The 21,109-nt window shown below is 36.2% G+C and overlaps 5 protein-coding genes across 6 annotated transcripts; 3 read left to right on the top strand and 2 right to left on the bottom strand.

The window, feature by feature from the left end:
- Positions 1 to 2,443: 2,443 nt before the first annotated feature.
- LOC147298651 (oxygen-evolving enhancer protein 3-2, chloroplastic-like) lies at positions 2,444 to 3,875 on the bottom strand. The gene is made up of 3 exons (XM_086229277.1): positions 3,503 to 3,875; positions 2,740 to 3,035; positions 2,444 to 2,647 (listed from the first exon to the last, which is right to left on the bottom strand). Exons 1-3 carry the CDS (start codon positions 3,804 to 3,806, stop codon positions 2,549 to 2,551), a joined length of 699 nt encoding a protein of 232 aa, XP_086085403.1. The 5' UTR covers positions 3,807 to 3,875; the 3' UTR covers positions 2,444 to 2,548.
- An 847-nt stretch (positions 3,876 to 4,722) lies between these two features.
- ATK1 (kinesin 1) lies at positions 4,723 to 11,384 on the top strand. 2 transcript variants are annotated; one of them, XM_086243253.1, is made up of 16 exons: positions 4,723 to 4,812; positions 5,972 to 6,211; positions 6,322 to 6,466; positions 6,795 to 6,904; positions 7,038 to 7,157; positions 7,292 to 7,495; positions 7,970 to 8,179; positions 8,273 to 8,347; positions 8,428 to 8,574; positions 8,659 to 8,797; positions 8,912 to 9,021; positions 9,495 to 9,877; positions 10,068 to 10,149; positions 10,249 to 10,353; positions 10,450 to 10,554; positions 10,954 to 11,384. In XM_086243253.1, the coding sequence occupies exons 2-16, from the start codon at positions 6,047 to 6,049 to the stop codon at positions 11,149 to 11,151; spliced, it is 2,298 nt and encodes a 765-aa protein (XP_086099379.1). In that variant the 5' UTR covers positions 4,723 to 4,812; positions 5,972 to 6,046; the 3' UTR covers positions 11,152 to 11,384. The 2 variants fall into 2 exon arrangements, with proteins under 2 accessions (XP_086099379.1, XP_086099371.1); XM_086243245.1 differs by lacking the exon at positions 4,723 to 4,812 and adding an exon at positions 5,304 to 5,549.
- A 526-nt stretch (positions 11,385 to 11,910) lies between these two features.
- On the top strand, positions 11,911 to 14,019 carry CXXS1 (thioredoxin family protein CXXS1). Its single transcript, XM_086248211.1, has 3 exons — positions 11,911 to 12,184; positions 12,476 to 12,598; positions 13,597 to 14,019. Exons 1-3 carry the CDS (start codon positions 12,074 to 12,076, stop codon positions 13,747 to 13,749), a joined length of 387 nt encoding a protein of 128 aa, XP_086104337.1. The 5' UTR covers positions 11,911 to 12,073; the 3' UTR covers positions 13,750 to 14,019.
- A 1,636-nt stretch (positions 14,020 to 15,655) lies between these two features.
- LOC147298648 (transcription factor ILR3-like) lies at positions 15,656 to 18,437 on the top strand. Its single transcript, XM_086240727.1, has 5 exons — positions 15,656 to 15,986; positions 17,160 to 17,222; positions 17,455 to 17,532; positions 17,627 to 17,789; positions 17,962 to 18,437. Exons 1-5 carry the CDS (start codon positions 15,841 to 15,843, stop codon positions 18,226 to 18,228), a joined length of 717 nt encoding a protein of 238 aa, XP_086096853.1. The 5' UTR covers positions 15,656 to 15,840; the 3' UTR covers positions 18,229 to 18,437.
- LOC147298647 (sulfite exporter TauE/SafE family protein 2-like) lies at positions 18,128 to 20,646 on the bottom strand. Its single transcript, XM_086240722.1, has 4 exons — positions 19,736 to 20,646; positions 19,485 to 19,619; positions 19,258 to 19,407; positions 18,128 to 19,187 (listed from the first exon to the last, which is right to left on the bottom strand). Exons 1-4 carry the CDS (start codon positions 20,516 to 20,518, stop codon positions 18,879 to 18,881), a joined length of 1,377 nt encoding a protein of 458 aa, XP_086096848.1. The 5' UTR covers positions 20,519 to 20,646; the 3' UTR covers positions 18,128 to 18,878.
- Between the last annotated feature and the right edge of the window lie 463 nt (positions 20,647 to 21,109).

Genomic DNA, 21,109 nt, shown 5'->3' with positions numbered 1-21,109 from the left:
GTAGTGGTAAACAGACTTTATTTAGAAAATATATATATCAACAAAGTTTCAGTCCAAAGTCATCCATAAGGTCATCAACAATGGGCCGGTGAGGCCTTCCACAACAATGAGTTTGAGGGTGAGAGTGAGAAGAAACTCTCAAAATGCCTACAGTGGGTCAAAATTTTGAAAGTGAGGGTCAAAGTTGAGGGTGAGAGAAAGATCTTACTAAGAGTGAGGGTGTGTGAGTTTTTAGGTTTCGTGGGGCCCACTACGTGATCTACATTTTGGAGGCACAAAGGAGAGAGAAATGAAGAGGGCAAAATGATGGAATAGCCCTTTTGTACATAATTAGGCCGGCTTTGCTTTACAAGAATTTCAAAGAATGTGAAGGCCAATTTGGTAAAATGATGGGGGCGGCATAAAGTGGTCGAATTAATGAATGATCGTGATTTTTCTAATGATAATCGAATATTTGAACGGGTAGATGAATTCCTATTTGGCCGATTTTTTGTAAGAATGATCTTTGACTATCAACATAAAAAATGAACGGTTCAGATCGTTGAATTAATGAACGATCGTGGTTTAATAACTTTAATTATAGTTGTATTATAAAAGTTTATTATAATAACTTTAATAACTATGGTTGTAAATTTGTAATGTTGTATATAAGTTTAAAAATTTATTATTTATGTTATTACACAGTTTACACTATTACTATTTACTAACATTATATGATTGTAGTATTATATTATAACTTAATAAGCATATTAATAATGTATTAGAGTATACAAACGAAAAACCTATTAAATATGTTATGATTCACTAATTAGACAAATAAACTAGTTAGCTCAGTTGGTTGAGAGTTGAAGTTTGTTCCATGAGGTCTCATATTCAATTCACAACATAGTCAAAATCATATATTTTTTTTAATTCAAGATATATTGTGTGTAAATAAGCCGGGCCTAAGTGGGCGGGCTTCGAGCGGGCGGGGCTTCGGGCGGCCCATGGGCTTCAAGGAGATGGCCCAAGCCCAGCCCAATGACTATTCGGGCCGAGCCGAGCCAGCCCAAATTTCGGGGGTTGGGCTTTTTGGTGACCCCTAGGGCCATGTATGATTCCGGTTTAGGGCTATATGTGCCAAGTGCAACAAAGAGTGGGGACTACTACATGGAAAAGAAGAGGTGTAGGTGGGAGAGAGAGAACACAGCCAACAAGGCTGGCCCATGCGACAATCATTGCCAGCCACTTCCTTGGGTTGCGCGTGTCCTCAACAACTGCATCTGGGTTATCCATCAATGTACCAACGGCCACAAGAAATTGTCCATTACAAAAGTTTTTAAAAAATCATAAAAAATTCTGAAAATTTGCCAAAAAATCAGAAAAATAAAATACAATATATGTGTGTTGCATTTTGGGTAATAAAATAAAATATTAAAATATACATATAAATCAAGCACTAGAAATTATAATGAATTGTGTTGTGTTGATGCTAAAATATGTATGATACTAAAACGAATTGTGTTGTGTTTATCATTTTTATGTATTTCAAACATTAAAAAATACCAAAGAATGTTGGTGGAGAGAAAATATACAAATTATCATTTGGGTAATAAAATTACAAATCCAAATATATTCAATATTGTACTTATATTAAAGATCTCTTTAAAATAAAATCAATGGTCTATTTTTTATAAATATTTAAGTTATAAATTATAACTTAATCATCACTTAATCTTAATTAGACTTAATTTAATTAGGTACTCAACTATGACTCTCAGCTATGACTCTCAGCACCATTGCAGCTTCAGCACATATAACTATCACTCTTAGATCATAAAATCACTTTTCAGGCCACTTGAGACCTATATATGCCTATTAAAAGAAATAAATGTTAATATATTATAAAAAATATAACACAAGATGAGTTTTCTAACATCATGTGGTCGGCCCCCATTTAAGGCTTAGTATGAATACAACACGAATACGAATGAGTCGAGAGCCATGTCGGACCTAAGTCTTAGGTATTTTGGACCGACACGAGTACAACACGTCGGACCTAAGTCTTTTCTTTTTTTCTGGTCACTCTCACAATCTCAGTTTTAGCTAAAACCCAAAGGTAAGAAACTCAATTCATGATTTCGCTAATGGTACAGCCAACAATGTAGACTAGAGCAATCATAATTTCGCAAACATGAACCCTGTTGTACTAGGTGCTCTGTAAACACAAGTTTGAACCTTTTAGCTAGTGGCTGCATTGCAACACATATTGCGTTGAGTTTGCCATGTGAAAACAGAGAGTTTGTGCGATTTATCAAATATATTAGGTTAGGATTAACTAGCATTCAACATCAATTCTAGACGGACTTCTTTTCTTTTCTCTTTACAACCCATTAGTTATGAGAATTTTTAGCTTACTGCTTGAGTTCCCTTAAATTAGCATATGTAGGAGTACTTTATCGCATTCAGAAATGATATTAAACTAGATTCCCTCCAAATAGCATCCAAATACATGTTGTCTCATAAACTTTCAAATAAAGCTTACATCAAACACATTAATTTATTCTTTTCAGCCAAGCTTTGCAAGAACATCATTCAGGGTAGATACAGTCTCAGCATAGTACTTCTCTGCTTCTGGGGAGCTCTTGATCTTTGCTGCATGGTCCAACTGATCCCAAAAAAACAAAAAAGCATATTGAATCATTGAAGTTATAACTTATAATATTTCATCAAAAGCCAAACCAAAATTTATGAACTCACATTGCTGATGTCTTGGAGGAGCTTTCCAGTGAGTTGCTTGAGGGGCTCCTTCTCTTCTTTGGGTTTGGCAGAAATGATAGTTTTGAGATCATAGCGGAGATATTCGGACCTGAGACGAAGATCGTTCTGGACATATGGCCAAGCCTTCTTGTCTATGAACTCCTTAACACCAACAATTTCCTTGGCTGACTCCTTTGTCCTCTGTGCAGCCTCAGTTGGAGTCAGTGGTTGGATGAAGAACCTTTTCTTCAATGGCAGATCAAAGTCTCTTGCCTCATCCGAGTTTAGAGTCCCAGCTGCCACAACACAACACAACACCACCAATTTCACCCCCATAAGTTCTTCTAACATTAACATACCCACTAAAGAATTGCATATATATGCTTCAACTATAAATCAAGTACTTTCATATTCTTCATTTTGCAAAACCCAATTTCAAAAATCAATAATGCAATCACATCTCGCATCTCATATTGCATTACGAGGAATTCTCTTATAAACACGTGAAATATGAGCATACATAAATATAAAAAAAAAAAAAAAACGTGAGTCATAAAGAGAAATTCCAAATACTTTAACTATAAATCAAGTTTCACATTCTTAAATTTGCAAACCCAATTCCAATAATCAAGAATGCAATCACATCTCACATCATTCAAATAAATTTTCTAATAAGCACGAGAAATATGAGCATACATAAGTATAAGAATATCGGTGAGTCATTGGATTGCAAGATTTTAAAAGAAAAGATTGATGGGCTTACGCAATCCACCGGATGGCAGGGGAGGTGGGCCGACTTTGATGGGCTTTGCCTCAGCAAGCACAGCCTGGACAAAAGATCCAGAGGCCAAACCAGCAGCCACGAGACCAAGCATTGCCCGGCGACTAGTTTCGGGCTCTGCAGGCACTTGCTGGGCTCTAATGGCGAACCCAGACTTTGTCACGGCTAGCCTGCTGTTAGTACTGACTATGTTCAAGCGAGATGAGCCACTTAGATGGAGGCTACCTTCCAACACAGCCTGTGAGGAACCATGTAGGCCAGCCATTGAAGCCATAGCTTGTGCCATTTCCTTGCTTAACCTCCCTGCCTTAGCTTTCTGACTTTATTTCTTTTACAATTGGTTCCAACTTCCAAGTGGAAGTATTGGGTTCGTGTTATTAGTGGTGGATGATGATCGTCAAGTTTTGTTCTATGCTTATGTGATGTAGAGTGATTGTGGGCAAACACCTTATCTGCCATTTTCTGGTTGGATAAGTTGGATATGGATTGAGCCAATTGTGGGTTGACAGGTGTTCCATGATGCATTTTCTATTTGACAAGCTGGATAATGTTCCAGCTTGGATTGTATCATTTTGACACGTGGACTCCAGGGGATTATGATAATGAATGATGTTAATGATTCTAGCACACTAGCACTACTAGCACAGTAGCTTCCTTCTCAATTTAAAAGGAACATTGTTTTGTTTGCATTTTAAAATGTGACTTCTTCAATTATGATTTACGAAAAATTGAAGCAGAATGAGTGATTTTCAACATGCAATGGTTACATATAATCTTTCTCACAATATATATATATAATGCATTATATGAAAATGAATTTTCAACATATTTTCAAAGGAAATTTCACATATGATAACTGTCTAGATTTAAAATAAGAACCACAACCCATTTTGTAGCTGGAACTCCCAAACAATTTTTGCAAAGTATTTACGTTCAAATCTTCTGTCCAATTTTTACATCTTGTATACCAAATATGTTGTGTTCCCAATTTGGCCTAGTGACCAACTACAATTCATATTCTTATGATGAATAAGTCGGATGAAAATATGAGTTAAATCCGAAATTAAAATTTTCATTGAATGAAATTTATAGCCATACAAATCTAAGGTTCCTTACTTGATTGGAGTACGAATGGAAAACAATTGAAAAATAATTAATGAAAACGCTCCATTTCACATTGGTTTTCAAATAGCATAATTGAAGTTGCAGCCTTTAAATTTTACTATCTCTACTCGATGTGAGAGAGCATCCACAAGGGTCTTGAAGTGCAACACTCTGGAGGTGAACAATAGGTACTTAATTTCTACTCTTTCATTGCATCTCATTTTGTCTCTCTTTCATTTCAGTCTTTGTTTATATGTATCAACTCTAAGCTAAAAATACCTTCATCATCCATAAAAAATCCAATTCATGGCAGTGCTTTGTCCATGAATTAAGGTTAAGGGTGTTTTGAGTAGATTAGATGAGCAGGTTGGGAAGTGACAATAGCACAAGTGCACAACTCAATAAGAAAAAAAAAAAAAAAAAAACCCACTAACCCATAAACCCAACACCTTTTTTTGGTATCCACTAACCTTATACCTTTTCTTATAAAAAAGAAAAAAAAGAGAAATTAATTAACTTGGGCCCATGGACTAGGCTGGTGGTCTTTGACATGAACCAAAAAAACCCGGTTCGGCCCAAATAAAACCAACGTCCTTGACGAAGAGCGTTTTAGTAGTACCGCCAGATCCAATTTCAAATTTGAGTCTCTCCCCCGCTCTCTCGCTCTCTCTCACAGACACACAGACACTCACTCTCAAACCCTAACTTCCCCAAATCCCAATTCGATTTCCCTCAAACCCTCGCCCGCACAATCGAAGCTCCAAACCTCATACCTTCATCTCCTCCACTCAGTTTTATCTGGTCGACGGCTGAGAGCAGGACCCGATTAATGCGACCCGAGCTCCGAGTTTGACCCCGATTCGTTTGACTTGCTTCGATAATGGCTTCTGGCAGCCAGAATAGGCCTCCTCAAAGTCCTTCTACTGTAAGCCCTAATCTATTTTAATTATTTCATGACATTTTGTTTTTTGCTTCTGGGTATGTTTGTTTGAAATTGAGGCGAAATGAAAGAAGGTAAAAAAGGAGAATTAAGCTCTCGATCTTATATTTTGTTTACTTACTTGGGTGGTTGAGGATTTTTTGGTTTGGGCTCTAAAGTAATTGGAAAGAAAGAAATGAATTTTGGGCTTCGTTTACTCAATCATATTTATTATCAACCCCACGATGCATTACCCTTCGTTTGGACGCCGAGAAAGTCTGGTTATCAAAATATGAAATCAATTTTTTTTCTTTTATTGAGTAGAATTGTATGCATGACACATTTAAGCATGATAGCCTTGAAAGAAAGAAGAAATATTGAGTTTGCCGATAATTTCCCGTATCTAAATTTGGTTTTTTGTTGCGTAGAAAAAGAGGGTTGATGAAGCTCCTGTAGACAAGCGGAGGAGGATTGGATCAGGAAAAACGGACCAACGGGGTGGCATGGGGCGCCCACGACAGCCACTTGCTAGCAGAAGACAAGAGGCAGCAACCACTAGTGATATCAGCAGTATGGAGGGATCAGAGTCTAGTATTAAGGAGTTCACAAAAGAAGACGTCGAGGCATTGTTTAATGAGAAGTTCAAATTGAGTCCTTATGATCATAAGGTTTCATTTTTTACCCAACTATTGACTGGTTTATCCTAAATGAGTTTCCTACTTGTTTTGAACTATGAATTGTTGTTTCTTTAACTTTTTTCTATTTGGTTATACGGCAGGGGAATCTCCAGCGAGTAGCTGAGTATAGAAGTAAGGTTAAGAACTGCATCACATGGTACCGGAATAATGAGGAAGGTCATCTTCTTGAGGAGGAAAAGCTTAGGAACGCACTGGATTCTGCAGAAAAAAAGTGCACTGAAACTGGTAATTTGGTTTTCTTAGTCATGTAACTGTCTGTTGCAGTGAATTAAACTGATTCATACTTCCCTATGGATTGCACTCAGACAATTTAAATTGAATAAAATTGATATTCTTGCATATCACCAAAGCACACAATTGCTTACATATTGTGGCATCTTTATACTTTATAGTACAGAGTTACTTAGTTGAACATCTCAAGTCACTTGTCAAGAAACTGTCATGCTTTTGTTCAAAACTATGATGTCAATGATGAAAATATCCCTTCAGATGCATGTGTGGTTTTATCATGTGATTGATATTTAACACAAATTCAATTTTATTCTTTCTTAAGAGGTGGAGATGAAAAACAAGTTAGATGAGCTCAATGCCATAAATTCGAAATTGATGGAAAGTATAGCTACATTGGAAGAGAAAGTTGCGAAGGAAGAATCAGAGAAGCTGGTAAGATTTACAGCCATGGTATTGTTTATTAATTTTGTGATATTTAATTATATATCCTCCTCGTTTCTTCAACTCTTTCTCCTACTCTTCCCATTTCTTTTTATTTCTTATTTTATTTTTGTTTGGCATGCAGGATGCAATTACTAGTCATAGAAGAGAAAAGGAAGCAAGGGATGCCACTGAGAAGTTGCAAGCTTCTCTGTCAGGGGAGCTTGAAAAAGTGCGGGAAGAGAAATTAGTTGCTGAGCAGAGGGTAATATAAGTATATAATTTTGATATCTCACATTTTTCTAGTTCTCTTCTGCAGATTACATTTATTTCCTTAATTCCCCTCTGATTTATTAAATTTTGTTTTATGCATATGCCTAAAGTTGTTATACCCTGCAGGTTGCTTCATCTGAGGATTTGTATAATCGAGCACAAGAGTACAACAAGAGTCTACAGCAGTACAATAGCAAACTCCAAACTGATCTTGAAACAACCACTGAGTCTCTCAAACGAGTAGAAATGGAGAAATTGACTATTGTGGAGAACCTTAGCAATTTAAGGGGTCACAATAAGGCATTGCAAGATCAATTGACTTCATTTAAAGTAAGTAATCTTTGTGCAGTATTCATTCTGTCAAGTATATGTATTTCTTTGCTACCTGTCCCTACTATATAATTTAGTCTAATGGACTTTTCTAAGAGTAGGCTGGGGTATGGATTTTCCCAATTCTTGAAGGATATTGAATTTTTAGTTTAATAAAGCATATTGAAAGCTAGTATCTGCCTCATTTCAACTCAATGTGGGTTTCTGTTTGTTGATGGAGTTTAACTTGTACACTTATCTTTTGTGTACTATCACTGTCAACATTCTTTCAAGGACAAAAAACTTTACTACTGAAGTATAAAATCTTTTGGTGTGGGCTTGAAGAAAATAATGCTCAACAATAGAATGATTAAGAAAAGAAAAAGTTGTAAAATGCTTAGATCAACTTAGAGACAGTTTTTATTTTTCTTTTATCTATGACCCATTTAATTGAAGTTTAATCCCCACAATGTCTTCCACATGATTTGCTTGTAGGCTTCCCAGGATGATGCTTTGAAGCAAAAAGAATCATTAGTTAATGAACTTAAATGCCTGCGAGGGGAACTACAACAAGTTAGAGATGACCGCGATCGCCATGTGAGAGAGATTCATGATTTAAAGGCTGAAATAGACAAGTACAAGGAATACACTGGGAAGTCATGTGCGGAATTAGATACATTAACAAGAAAATCAAAAGCATTAGAGGTTTGTGCTAAGAACTTTCTTGTACATTCCTGCTGTGTCGGCTTTCTAATATTGCAGACTTTTTTCTTTTTTTTTTGTTTTTTTTTTTTTCAGGAGAGATGCTTATCTCAGGGGATGCAAATAGATACATTGAGGCATGAGCTAGATGCTGCAAATGAGAAACTTAAGGTAGTATTAATGCTGTAGGGTTTTGGAACCATTTATTATATAAGTCAGCTCATTAACATCTATGATTTACTTTCTTTTAGATGGCTGATTTATCTGCATCGGAAACAAGGACAGAATTTGAAGAGAAGAAGAGAGTTATGCAGGAGCTACAAGATCGCCTGGCTGAAACAGAGCTCCAACTTTTAGAAGGAGAGAAGTTAAGGAAAAAGCTGCACAACACTATCCTGGTAATTCCTCCTTGCTTAACTCTCTTCTAAAATTGGAAAGATATGAGGGGCACTGATTTTTTTTTTTTTTTTTTTGTATCATAGGAATTAAAAGGTAATATTCGAGTATTCTGCCGAGTGCGTCCGTTGCTACCAGATGATGCCATTGGAACAGAAGCCCCGGTGATTTCGTATCCTACATCAACAGAAGCTCTTGGCCGGGGCATTGACTTGGTACAAAGTGGTATGGACATATTTGCTTTCTTTGAATCCAATCCAATCCTGTTTTGAAATTTTGTAGAAGTATTCACTTTGTTACTCAGTTCCTTTTTATCTAATTCACTTCAACCGTTTGCAGGGCAGAAATTTCCTTTCACATTTGACAAAGTGTTTAGTCATGAGACTTCGCAGCAGGATGTTTTTGTTGAAATATCGCAGCTGGTACAGAGTGCACTGGATGGCTATAAGGTGCATGTTTGTCTGCATCTTGTTTTGTGTGCTTTTAAGGAAATTACAGGTGCATTGGAATATGTTTTTGTTAATATTGTTTGGTATTTTAGAACGAGCTACTTCAGTTTTTTTTTTTTTTTTCCATTAATTGATTTTCATGTGCAGGATAAAACAGATATTGTACAACTTCAGTGTACATAATAGTTAAATTGGATCACTTGTGACTGCCTTGGCATAATCTGAGTTACACTTTTACATGGTGTCTTGGTCTTGTGTGTGTGTTTTTAATGTTAGCAATTGGCTGTCAGTGTCTTAATACAGTGTACATGTTGGCTGTATAATTATCCTTTCTTCTTCTTTTGTAACTGCATTTATCGGTTATATCTTTGGAATTTTAAGCACCATTTATTGTACTGCTTATACCCTCTTTGGTGAATTACCTTTCACACTGGCAAAGGCATGCACTAAAAGAATACTGGCTCTTCCTGTAGGTTTGCATATTTGCATATGGTCAAACAGGCTCTGGTAAAACCTATACCATGATGGGCAGACCAGAAGCTCCAGAACAAAAAGGATTGATACCTCGTTCACTAGAGCAGATATTCCAAACTAGTCAATCTCTTCAAGCCCAGGGCTGGAAATACAGAATGCAGGCCTCAATGCTGGAGATATACAATGAGACCATCCGTGATTTATTATCCACAAATCGATCAAGTGGTGCAGACCTGATTCGGACAGAAAATGGCGTTTGCGGAAAGCAGTATACGATAAAACATGATGCAAATGGAAACACACATGTTTCTGACCTCACCATTGTTGATGTTTGCAGTATAAAGGAGATTTCCTCTCTTCTACAACAGGCTGCGCAGAGCCGGTATATCTCAGAAAGAATATCTTGCTTTTTGATACAGATAAGAATAGGAGGTTCTTTTAACTTTTTGCTAATAGATGCTTTTGTATGTGGGAACATTACAGTGTACTCATACAGTGTACCAATGCTAGTCCTTTTAATACATGACTTGAGAGAAATTCAATGGGTTTTTGTTGCTGTTATGATGTATTAGGTCTGTTGGCAAGACACAAATGAATGAGCAATCTTCAAGAAGCCATTTTGTGTTTACATTGCGTATATCTGGTGTGAATGAGGTTTGTCCCTTGTAGCTGCAGTGATCATTGTGTTCTTAGCTTTTCTTGTGTGTTTGCTAAATCAATGTTATGTGCTGACATGCTTTCTTGCCTTATTAGAACACTGAACAACAAGTCCAGGGGGTATTAAACCTTATTGATCTTGCTGGAAGTGAGCGGCTATCAAGGAGTGGTGCAACTGGAGACCGCTTGAAGGAAACTCAGGTCTTCTTGAAAATCTCCAATCTTCTCCCTGATAGGTATAATTATATTATCTAATTTTTTTAATTGGTTAGCTGACTTTTTGTCTATAACGATCAGGCTATTAATAGAAGTTTGTCCTCTTTGAGTGATGTTATATTTGCTTTGGCGAAAAAGGAAGACCATGTTCCTTTTAGGAACTCAAAGCTGACGTATCTTCTCCAGGTAGAGTAATTTATTTGACCTATCCACCATTTTCGTAGTCTGCTGTGTGACAGTTGTGGTTTATAAAGCTGAGCATGGTCTGTAAAGATAGACAGTAGACTAGTCCAAGATACTGAGGTGCTAAATAGCTTCGTTCTAGAGATTTTCAAAATTAGAATTCATTCTGTATGTCCTACATATAACTGGGTGGTTTTGTTGAATTGAATTTGTTCATGTTACTACCATATATAATAACATCCTGCATATGTAGCAAGCATCTCTCATAATATGCATGTAGGACATGCCCACATGCATGTTGCGTCTGAGAATTTTGTTCTATAGCATCTCTCATATATATAACTGGTAGTAAAGCCTTTTGTTCCATATAGTTGAATAACGTTTCATTTAATGTATAAACAGCCATGCTTGGGAGGCGATTCAAAGACCTTGATGTTTGTCAACATCTCTCCTGACCCTTCTTCCATAGGCGAGTCACTCTGTTCTCTTCGATTTGCTGCAAGGGTCAATGCCTGCGAAATTGGGATTCCTCGGCGGCAGACAACTATGCGGCCTTCAGGAGTTGTCTGCCCTTCAGATTCTCGCTTGAGTTATGGCTGAACTAGTCTGACTGCATTTGCCTGTAGGAGAGCCACTGTTATTTGTATTGGTAAAAGGTTGTGTTGTGTTGTGTATAATGGAGCCAAATTGGTTTGTATCAATTGTTTGTAGATCTTCTACTTCAGGCTCCTACTCGTTTGTATTTCTAGATCCGTACTGAGATTAGTATCATGTTTTGATGCTTACGACAGTATAAATTTATTGTGCCAAGTGACATGATTGAATGTTATATGGAAAATGTTCATTCATCATTTGATGAATACAGGGATTATGAAATTATGATTGACAACATCTTGAGTCTAAAATATTATCTTTAAATATATTAGATTTCATGAAATTATGATCAATTTTATATTTTCCATTACAGTGTCAAACCTGTAATGAGCCACAGCATGTAGTGAATAGTGAAATGGAGGGAGTAATTTATTCATTTTATTTATCAGTTGGTGTCTTTATCTGTAATTATATTATTTTTAACAAGTGAAGATAAATACCCAAATAAAAAAACAGGAGACGAAAAATATCAGTTGGCGACTTTTTCTTTTGAAAGATAATCAGTGGGCGTGTTGTCTTTATCTAACATAGTACAGAGTCTAAATTCTCTGTCATTTGCCAAAAAAAAGAGAAACTGTGTCAATTACCAAAATAAGAGAAAAGGCCAAAACATAATCCAGATTATAAAACACAAGTGGGTCCAACCCGTACATCACTCATTCATATTTATCTAAACCTAAATCTAAAATCTATCCTAATCGAATCTTAGTATTCTGAGAACTGTGTTCTGACAAAAAAGTCTGTCATAGTAAAAGTAGTATCTAGATTCTAGACTCTTTAGACACACAGATAAAAGGGTCAAGAAGCTCCAAGGGCCAACCAAGCAACTGAACAAACAAGCAAAGGAAGGAACAGAAGAAAGGAGGAGATGGAAGGTCAAGTAGAAGAAGAGCAGCATAACAAGTCTGGAGTTGCGAAGGTTGATTCTGTGGAGACTTGGGACTTGTATGTAAACCAAGCCACCAACCAAGGCTGCCCTGTAAGTGTCCTCAACTTCCTCAATTGCCCTTACTTCCCATTTCAAATTTCTTCAATTCCCTTCAAATTCAAGTTTGTCTCAACTGGGCTTTGACCTCTTCTCCTGTTACAAAACGTTTATAATGAAGTTCAGTTTTTGAAGGGTGTCCAATATTGGCTTTGATGCACATGATTGAGCACAATTCAATATTTTTATGACTTTGTTGTTGAACTGGTGGAGTTTTAATTGAAAAAATTATGGGTATTGATGTTGGTTTTTGTGAGTTTTTCGTTGTTTGGTTGGATATATTAGGTTGTTGTACACTTTACTGCTTCATGGTGCATGCCTTCGGTGGCTATGAACCCATTCTTTGAAGAATTGGCCTCACACTATGCGGATGTTCTGTTTCTCACAGTTGATGTGGATGAGGTTAAGGTAATTAGCTTAATTTCTTGAAGAAAATATATGCGAAATTTGTATATATGTAAACATGTATTTATAAGTGTGATTCATGCTGCTGTATGATCCGGTAAAGATATGCTGCTTGATTATAATATTTGATGATACATCAGTAAATCCGCTGTGTTGAAGAAATTTATTTTAGCCTAGTTGAATCTGTTACTCAACAACACTTAATTTGTCTTCTGCGCTGAACTGGATTTCATCAATTTGATCTGGTGTTGCTTCTGAGACTTCTTATTCCTTACCATTCTTTATTGAAGGATGCAGTACCACTAGATGCGTTTCATAGGCGCACACACACACACACAGTGTTAGAAATTGTGGTTAATATATAGGATCTTATTAAGAGGAGCAACTTTTGCCCCTTGTAGGCCCACCATTCTTTCCAAAGCACAGTTTTCCTACATTTCTCTACATGCTTCACTTGGTGGATTTTGGATGGTTTGTCAATGCTGGAGACTCGGAGAGTCATAGCCTGAGATCATCCAATAAAAAAACAAATGATTTTGTGATCATGGTTTCCATATCAAACCTCTTTTGGGGCGTGCATTCATGAGAGTTTATGAACCTTTATGCTATGAACAGAAGAAAATTCAAAGACTGGGCTGTCTAGTAGTTATAATCATCTGATAATTAAAGTGAGGGACTGAAAATTCATATATAGATTCATGGGATTTTTTCTTTTAAATGTTTGGACATTGTTTATGAAAGTGATACGGCTATGTATAGCTAGAAAATTGTGATCATGACTGTTACCAAACCTCTACTTTGGGGTGATGTTAAACTGCTTTTGGGGTGCGCACTCATGCGTTTTTACAACCCCTTTTGCTACGAGCACAAGAAATTCAAAGAATGGGCTGTCTGGTAATTAGAGGGACTCAAAACTCATATTCTTGGGAATTTTCCTCTAAAGGTTTTGATGTTGTTTATGATGGTGTTATTGATATAAACTCTCTCTTTTGCTTTCTTAGGAGGTAGCGGCTAAATTGGACATAAAGGCTATGCCAACTTTTTTGCTGATGAGGGATGGTGCACAGGTAGACAAGCTTGTGGGTGCCAATCCAGAAGAGATAAGGAAATGGATTGAGGGTTTTGTTCAGTCCATACGTGTGCATGTTGCATAGCAGCAGTGTGATGCTACACAGCTTGAACATGTAAAATAAGTGGTTGTGATGACTTTTGCACAGATATGTATGATAAGTTTTTCTTTTGTTGCTGTATGGATCGATAAGTTTGCAACTGTAACATTTTGTGATTGTAATTTTTCTACTATCATTTCTGTCTATAGCTATCTTAAATGTCATCTGAAGCTTAGAAGTTGTAATTGGTGCTTGTAAGTTGTAACTACAGTGGAAATTCAGATGAATATTTTAGAAGTTGGCTGATTTGTTTTTAATGTCTGCTTTATAATTTATATTAAACTGCAGAAATGGATTCTTGGATAACATGGTGAATCTTGAAAATTGTTTCCCAGCCAAATGATCCGAAGACTACTAGTCAGATTCTCTCTCCATCGGCTTCCATGTGTTGGCCCAAGTTATTGGGTTTATTGGACCTTTAGAATGAAATTATGGAGAGGTTCTTTTTTGGTATAAAAGCCCAAGTTTGCAAAATTAGTAAAATTTGTGTCCAACCTTTTTTTTTTTTTTTTTTTTTGCAAACGACCATTTTGGTCTTTGTAGTTTGGTGGTTTTCAATTTCATCTTTGTTGTTTTAATTTGTTCAATCAAGTTCTTGTAGTTTTAAGATTGTTTTAATTAAATCCAAAATTAGATTTCCGTTAAGTTTTTAGAATGTAGAATCGTTAAGGCATGGATATAATTGTTACAATCAAAAGCTTAAGGTAATTATCTTTTTGTTCTACCATCTTAAAATATGATGAAAATCTAATTTTAGATCTGATTGAAATAATTTTGAAATTATGAGGACTTAATTGAAAAATTGAAACAACAAAGACAAAATCCAAAGAATCACCAAATTATAGGAACCAAAGTGATTGTTTACCTTTTCCCTTTTTCTGTTTTTTAGAGTTTGAGAAATCTAACATCGAGAGCTCTGCTTGAGTGGTGCTTGAAACTTGCTCGATCTTTCTCAAACACTATTCATGAGTGAGCCTATGGGTAGGGGAAGGAGGCATATGCTTCAGGTTTTAGAGGCCTTCAGATTTTAATCTTTTATATACTTATATGCAATGTTAGGTCCAAGTAATACACATGAAGGATAGATGGTTCCATTTTTATGGTTCATTTTGGGCCCCGCTTAAGGATTGAAGGCTTTTATTCAGGAAGCCAGAGTAGTACTCGATTAAATTTGAACACTATTCAAGGATTTTTCGAGCACTACTTGAGAGTTGTATTTTTTAAGGAAGACTTAGAGTTTAATCTATTTTATGAGTCTTTCTTAGATTAAGACCGGTAGTGATTTAGAGTTTTTAATGGCTTTATGTTAGGTTTTAACTCTAAGATTTATTTTTTATTTGACTCCATAATTAAGTCCTTTTTTTTTTTTTTGACGATTTTATGTTAGGTTTTAATTTCAAGATTTTGGGCGAACCCAAAATCTCGAAGTTAAAACCTAACATGCAGCCTCTACAAAGCCCATTCTATACTCTAGGAGGGGAAATACCTTTCAAATCAGGAAATGACTTTATTATGAATTAAAATGATTTTCTTATAAATTAAAAAAACTTATTATGAATTAAAATGATTTTCTTATAAATTAAAAAAACTTTATTATGAATTAAAATGATTTTCTTATAAATTTTAAAACACCTCCAGTCTCCATCTAAAAATTATTTTTCTGAAAGAACTAAGTCTAATTATTATTTTTTTAATTATATGATAAAAAAAAAAACTAAAAATCTTTATTCTTTAATGGGAAATGGCTTTTCAAAATTTCTCAAAAAAAAGAAAAAAGAAAAAAAAAGAAAAGGTGTCGAAAAATAAAAAGAAGAACATTAGCGTGTGGCACGTTTTGTGGTGGCTATAGAAGTTGTTTGCTTTCTCATCATATAAATCATAATATCTTTACCTTTTTCTTATTCCCATATACACAATCCGAGCCACCCAAATCCACCAAACCAAATTTCACTCAAAATGATTTAAAACAAATTATTATTGTTAAAATTCTCATTTCGGTTCCCAATCAACCACGGCGGCTCTGACCTTGCAAAGGGTCACTGCCGGAAGTTCAGAATTTCTGGCAACCAATAAAAGATGGGCTCACCGCCTCAAAATCCCAACTGGGTCTTCGATTATGGTATGATAGAGAACATTCCTCTTCCTGGTGGTGACCTACCCCCTCTTGAACCGGACTTGTTTGATTTACAACCTCATTCATTTGCCGGTCCGGCGGCTCCCAGGTACCCTACCACATTTTTTATTTATTTATTTTTTGAAACCAAGTTCTTTATTTTGTTTTTGCTGCAATTGGGTTTAACTTGCTGTTGAATTCTATGGGTTTAATTATTATTTTTATTTGTGGGTTTAATGCAAAGTGGCAATTTTGAATGATATTTTTTGTTGTTTATTAATTTTTGGAGTTCTTTGTTTGATGAGTGAGTGAGAGGTAATTGTTTTCTAGCATATATGAAATATAGGAAAATTTGATTCGATGATTTATAATATGATAATTATGAAGAAGTGAAGAGTCATCTAAACAAGCCCTTCATGTGCTGTACACCGAGAGAAGCTTGTGAATATAATATTGTCATTAATTGCTTAGTTTTATTATAATGATGAAAAATGGAACTGTTGCTGTTCTCTAAGAGAAGAACTTACCTATCCCTGTGATAGGGATAGGTGGTATCACTCCCTTCTCTGATTGGCTCTCGTTCTCTAATTTAACACCACCTCCCTAAGTTTCTAATGTTATTATAATTTAATACACAATATGAAAGTGCTGGCCACTTTGGTTATAGACTTAATTAATATTATAATAATATACTATGTTGATTTAGCTGAATTTGATGTATAATGTGCGTAGACATTGTGTTAGAATTGTTTTTTTAATTTAAATTATTGTTATACTAAGTTATATCCTTCAGGGTTTGCGAGGTTAGCTAGTTATTTCATAATTGGTTTTATCTTCACCTTTATTGAAGTCAATGTGGCTATGAGGCTAACATTTTTGCAGGTTTTGTGATGTCCTGCATATGAATGCAGTTTATTTGACCCAATTGTTTCTTTTGTTTGCACATCTCACATATGGGGCATTTGTGTGTGCTTGTGTGTGTGTGTGTGTGTGTGTGAAGCATTCTGTTATAAATGCAAAATGATCTGTGAGGAAATTTGGCAAAAAGGAACCTTTTAGAGTGGTTTGCTGAGTTTGCACCCTTAGCGCAAGTATGAACATGCTCATATAAAGAGATAAAACTAACTTATCTGCACTTTTCTCTTTCTCTGAGTGTTATATTATTGCTTCTTCATTTATTTCACTGGCTGCATGATTAACAGCCTAGCTATAATGTGTTGACCAAGATCAACTTCTACTTGTTTCAAGGATGGAATCATTTTTTTTGCTTTTATTTTCTCAGCTTGGACTTTGATGGCTCATTTGGACATCCAGACAGTATGATGGAAACTGGGTCGCGAAAACGGTATATATCTACTGAGTCTTATTATTCATGGCTTTTTAAACAGAAAATGATGTATTACTACCTATTTGCAGTTTTCAGCTTTTTGAATTTGTTTATTGATGAGATCAACAGTGCTCTTTTGTATAATTGGAATAGACTTTTTTATTTTGAATTCAGTCAGTCCTCGGTACTTTTTCTATGTATTTCATTCTGTTTCATCATGATTCAATTATGTTTATTGCCCCATTCACAGGGTGAGATTGGGATCATGCAATGTGTCTGGTTCTAAAGCATGTAGAGAGAAAATGCGGAGGGATAGACTGAATGACAGGCATGCTCTAGTTCCCTGATGCTCTCTCTCTCTCTCTCTCTCTCTCTCTCTCTCTCTCTTTCTCTCTTATCTTGAATTTTTACATAATTTTAAGGTTTCTGGAATTGGGTTCTATTCTTGAACCTGGAAGGCCACCCAAAACTGACAAGGTTGCTATATTGGGTGATGCTGTTCGAATGGTGAATCAGTTACGTGGGGAAGCCCAGCATCTGAAGGAGTCAAATGAGAACCTGCAGGAGAAGATAAATGAATTGAAGGTGTGCCTAGGCTTGTTCTTCAGTTTTGCTTTTTTATAGTAGGCATATTAAGAATGCAGTTCATGTTAAGATGCTTTGTTCACTGAAACTGCTTGAGTAGAAGACATCCAAATTTGGTTGGTTTTGCTGAGTGGATGTTCTTATTTATTTATTTATATATTTTTCTGTACAGGCTGAGAAGAATGAACTTCGTGGTGAGAAGCAGAGGCTCAAAGCAGAGAAAGAGAATCTTGAGCAGCAAATTAAAGCTTTGAGTACACAGCCAAGCTTCTTGCCTCATCCTGCTTCAATTCCAGCTCCATTTTCTGCCCCAGGCCAAGTTGTTGGTGGCAAAATGATGCCCTTCATGGGATACCCTGGAGTTTCCATGTGGCAGTTCATGCCACCGGCTGCAGTTGATACCTCACAAGACCATGTTCTCCACTCCCCGGTTGCATGAGTTTACGGCTATTATTGTGTCTGCTTGGTGCTTAATGAAGCCTTTTTGATTATTGTTTTTTGTTTCTTGCTCTTAAGAGTTTAACATGACGGGAACTGGAAACTTTTATTAATTTCTTTGGATAAGTAGTAGTTCTTTTTTTCTGGTCAGAGGATAAGTTGTAGTTCTCATTACAACTAATTCCCTTAATATAATTTGCCAATTTTTGACCTGTCAACTGTTCTGGAACAAAGGCTTCTGTGCATCAAAGTACAAAATTTGGAGGCATCCATTATGCTAGTAGTTTATTTTAACAATTCAATCTTTTATTCCTTGGATATTAAGACACATAATTAGCAAAAGAATGCAAAAATCATTACACTCTTTCATTTTAAGTTATTTATCTGAAATTGTGCCTCGGTACCCTTAAAAACTGTGTTAAACCTTTCTAATATAGGACTTTGATTCTTCATTATCGAGATTTAGTACATTTGTACTAATGGTCGTTAAGAAAGTTCCAAGCTTGAAGTAATAGGACAATAAGATGAATTAACTGATCAGTTTGTCTTACGGTGCAAGTTTTTCATAGTCATGCAATACTTTATTGCGTGGCAACTACAAAACTTGTTATAGATTTTTGTTCTTTTTGGTAGGGAAATTATCATTAACTTTTAACATGGAAGTTTAAACCCCATGTATTTTCCAGATGCATAGTCCCTCCATACATCCAGAGCCCCAAAGCTTGTCATCAGGACAGCACTCAAAGCCATCACTATACTAACTGAGAATACAATGAGAGAAGCCCTTCCATACACTGTGATTGCTCTCTGCAGCACTGCCAATCCAAGAAGTGATGCCACAAAACACATGATGGCAAAGATGAGTGCAGTGTTCGCGTGCTCCATGCCCAACAACAAGTATTGAAATGCCGACATGGAAGATGAGAAGAATACCATGAAAGAGCAAGTTGCGGCAGTTACCTGCACCAAGATGTGAATTAGTAAATAAGCTTTCTAGACAGTTTGAAGATAACATCGTTGTGATGAATACCTCAGGTGCCACCCCAACATGAAGAAGAAGAGGGCTTATAAGCATTCCACCTCCAATCCCAAAGACACCCCCTAAAATCCCTGCTAATAGTGCGATTAGTGGGAAAATTAGTTTGTTTGATGGTCCACCCTTGGTCACCTCCTCTATATCCTACACAGAGTAACAAGAAAAAGGCTTAGACTTTATGAAAGCCCTGGTTGAAAAGAATACCACTTTTTTATTAATACCTTTTGGTCTAAGGTATGATGTTGAAGGTTCTCTTTTCTGCAAAGAATCCAGGCTGTATAAATTATGGCAAGAGGAATTTGGAATGATGAGAGAACCCAATAACCCACTCCACAAGGTTCTATTGCTGTGATACCCTACAAGGATTGAAGAGTCTCATTTATAAAAATACACAATTTAGACTAATTTACAGCTAACTTCTCTACTTCCATTCCATTATTAATACAAATATGCAAATATGGAGCAGTCTTACCCGTCCATATCGATTACCACGAAGAAGGTAGATAAGGCAGAAAGAGCACCAGACAAGAACTAAGACCCCCATTTTCATCCATGGAAGTCTTACCATGCAATTTCCTTTTGTCCCTAAAAGGGGTTCTGTAATACCTTTTGCCAACCCATTTTCCACATTTTCATCACAACCATTGCTTCTCATTAGCTTCTCTGACTCCATTTTCCAATACACCAACCCATTTTTACAACTCATTGAGGTAGACCAAGCAAGAAACACAGCAAAGAGCACAGTAATCAGCCACTCTGGGAATACAAGGTTGCAAATCACTCCAAGACTCACTCCTAGTAACATACATGGCTCTGATAGGAGTGCTATGTCATAATCAATCAGAGTCTTGCCACCAAACTTGGTGCTTTTGATGCACAAGTTGTATGCAACATTTGCAATTGACCCTCCTGTGACCATGAAAGCTGAAAGACTTGAGGCTGTTCTGAGGTCTAGACCTGCCACTAAGGTCAGTATAGGTATGAACAGCCCGCCACCACCAATTCCACCAGCACTGGATATAGAGGCAGCTATGAAGCAGAGGATTCCTGCAAGCACAATTGGGGCTGCAAGTTGGAGTTGGGCTTCATGGGGCTGTTGTCTTTGGTGACTTAACCATTCATGGGTTTTGTTGAGGAAGTGGTCAATTCTGAGGACACCTGAGATGGGTTGTATTTGTTGTGCATGAGAACGACTGAAGGTGATGAGAATGGAAAGGGATAGAGTTAACCATGTAATGAGTATATGGTTCTTCATAATTTGCCTAGGATTCTTGATGGTGCTGTTTATGAGGATGAGCCATCTTATATTGTGGTCTTTTTATAAGGACAAGGAGTAAGAGTTTCAAGTTTGGTGTCATTTTTTGAGGAGGAAAACGACAATGTATAAAAAGAAAAATAATAAAAAGATAGTTGTGAATCTTGTAGAATCCATTAATTTTCATTTGGTTGGTAAAACTGTTTTGGCTTTTTGATACAATAGAGAGCCATTTTATTATATATATGGTGGAACTTCTGCAAGACGTATACCAAATTAAAGGATTCTGGCCTCTAAAAACCAGTAGGTAGCCCTAAGTAACAGAGAAAGGAGTTTGAATTAGGATAGAAGAGACAAAGTTTGTTAAGCATTTTGTTGATCATTGTTATAGGATTATTATTATAAAGTACCAGGACCTCCTCACCTTGTTTTGAAAGGAACATCTAACTTATCTTTACCATGGGAAAGCAGAATAAATAAAGGCTTAACACTTCTTTATACCTCACCACTAAAGAAAGTAGAATGGGACGGGTGAGTCACACCATGGCCAAAAAATAAAGGCGAGTCATACAATCTGTCACTACCTCCCCC

This window comes from Dryas octopetala, chromosome 1, assembly GCF_963921425.1.
Source record: "Dryas octopetala chromosome 1, drDryOcto1.1, whole genome shotgun sequence".
Lineage (NCBI taxonomy): Eukaryota > Viridiplantae > Streptophyta > Magnoliopsida > Rosales > Rosaceae > Dryas > Dryas octopetala.
The sequence above is the reverse complement of the archived record's forward strand: the minus strand, read 5'-3'. Positions and strand labels throughout refer to the sequence as shown.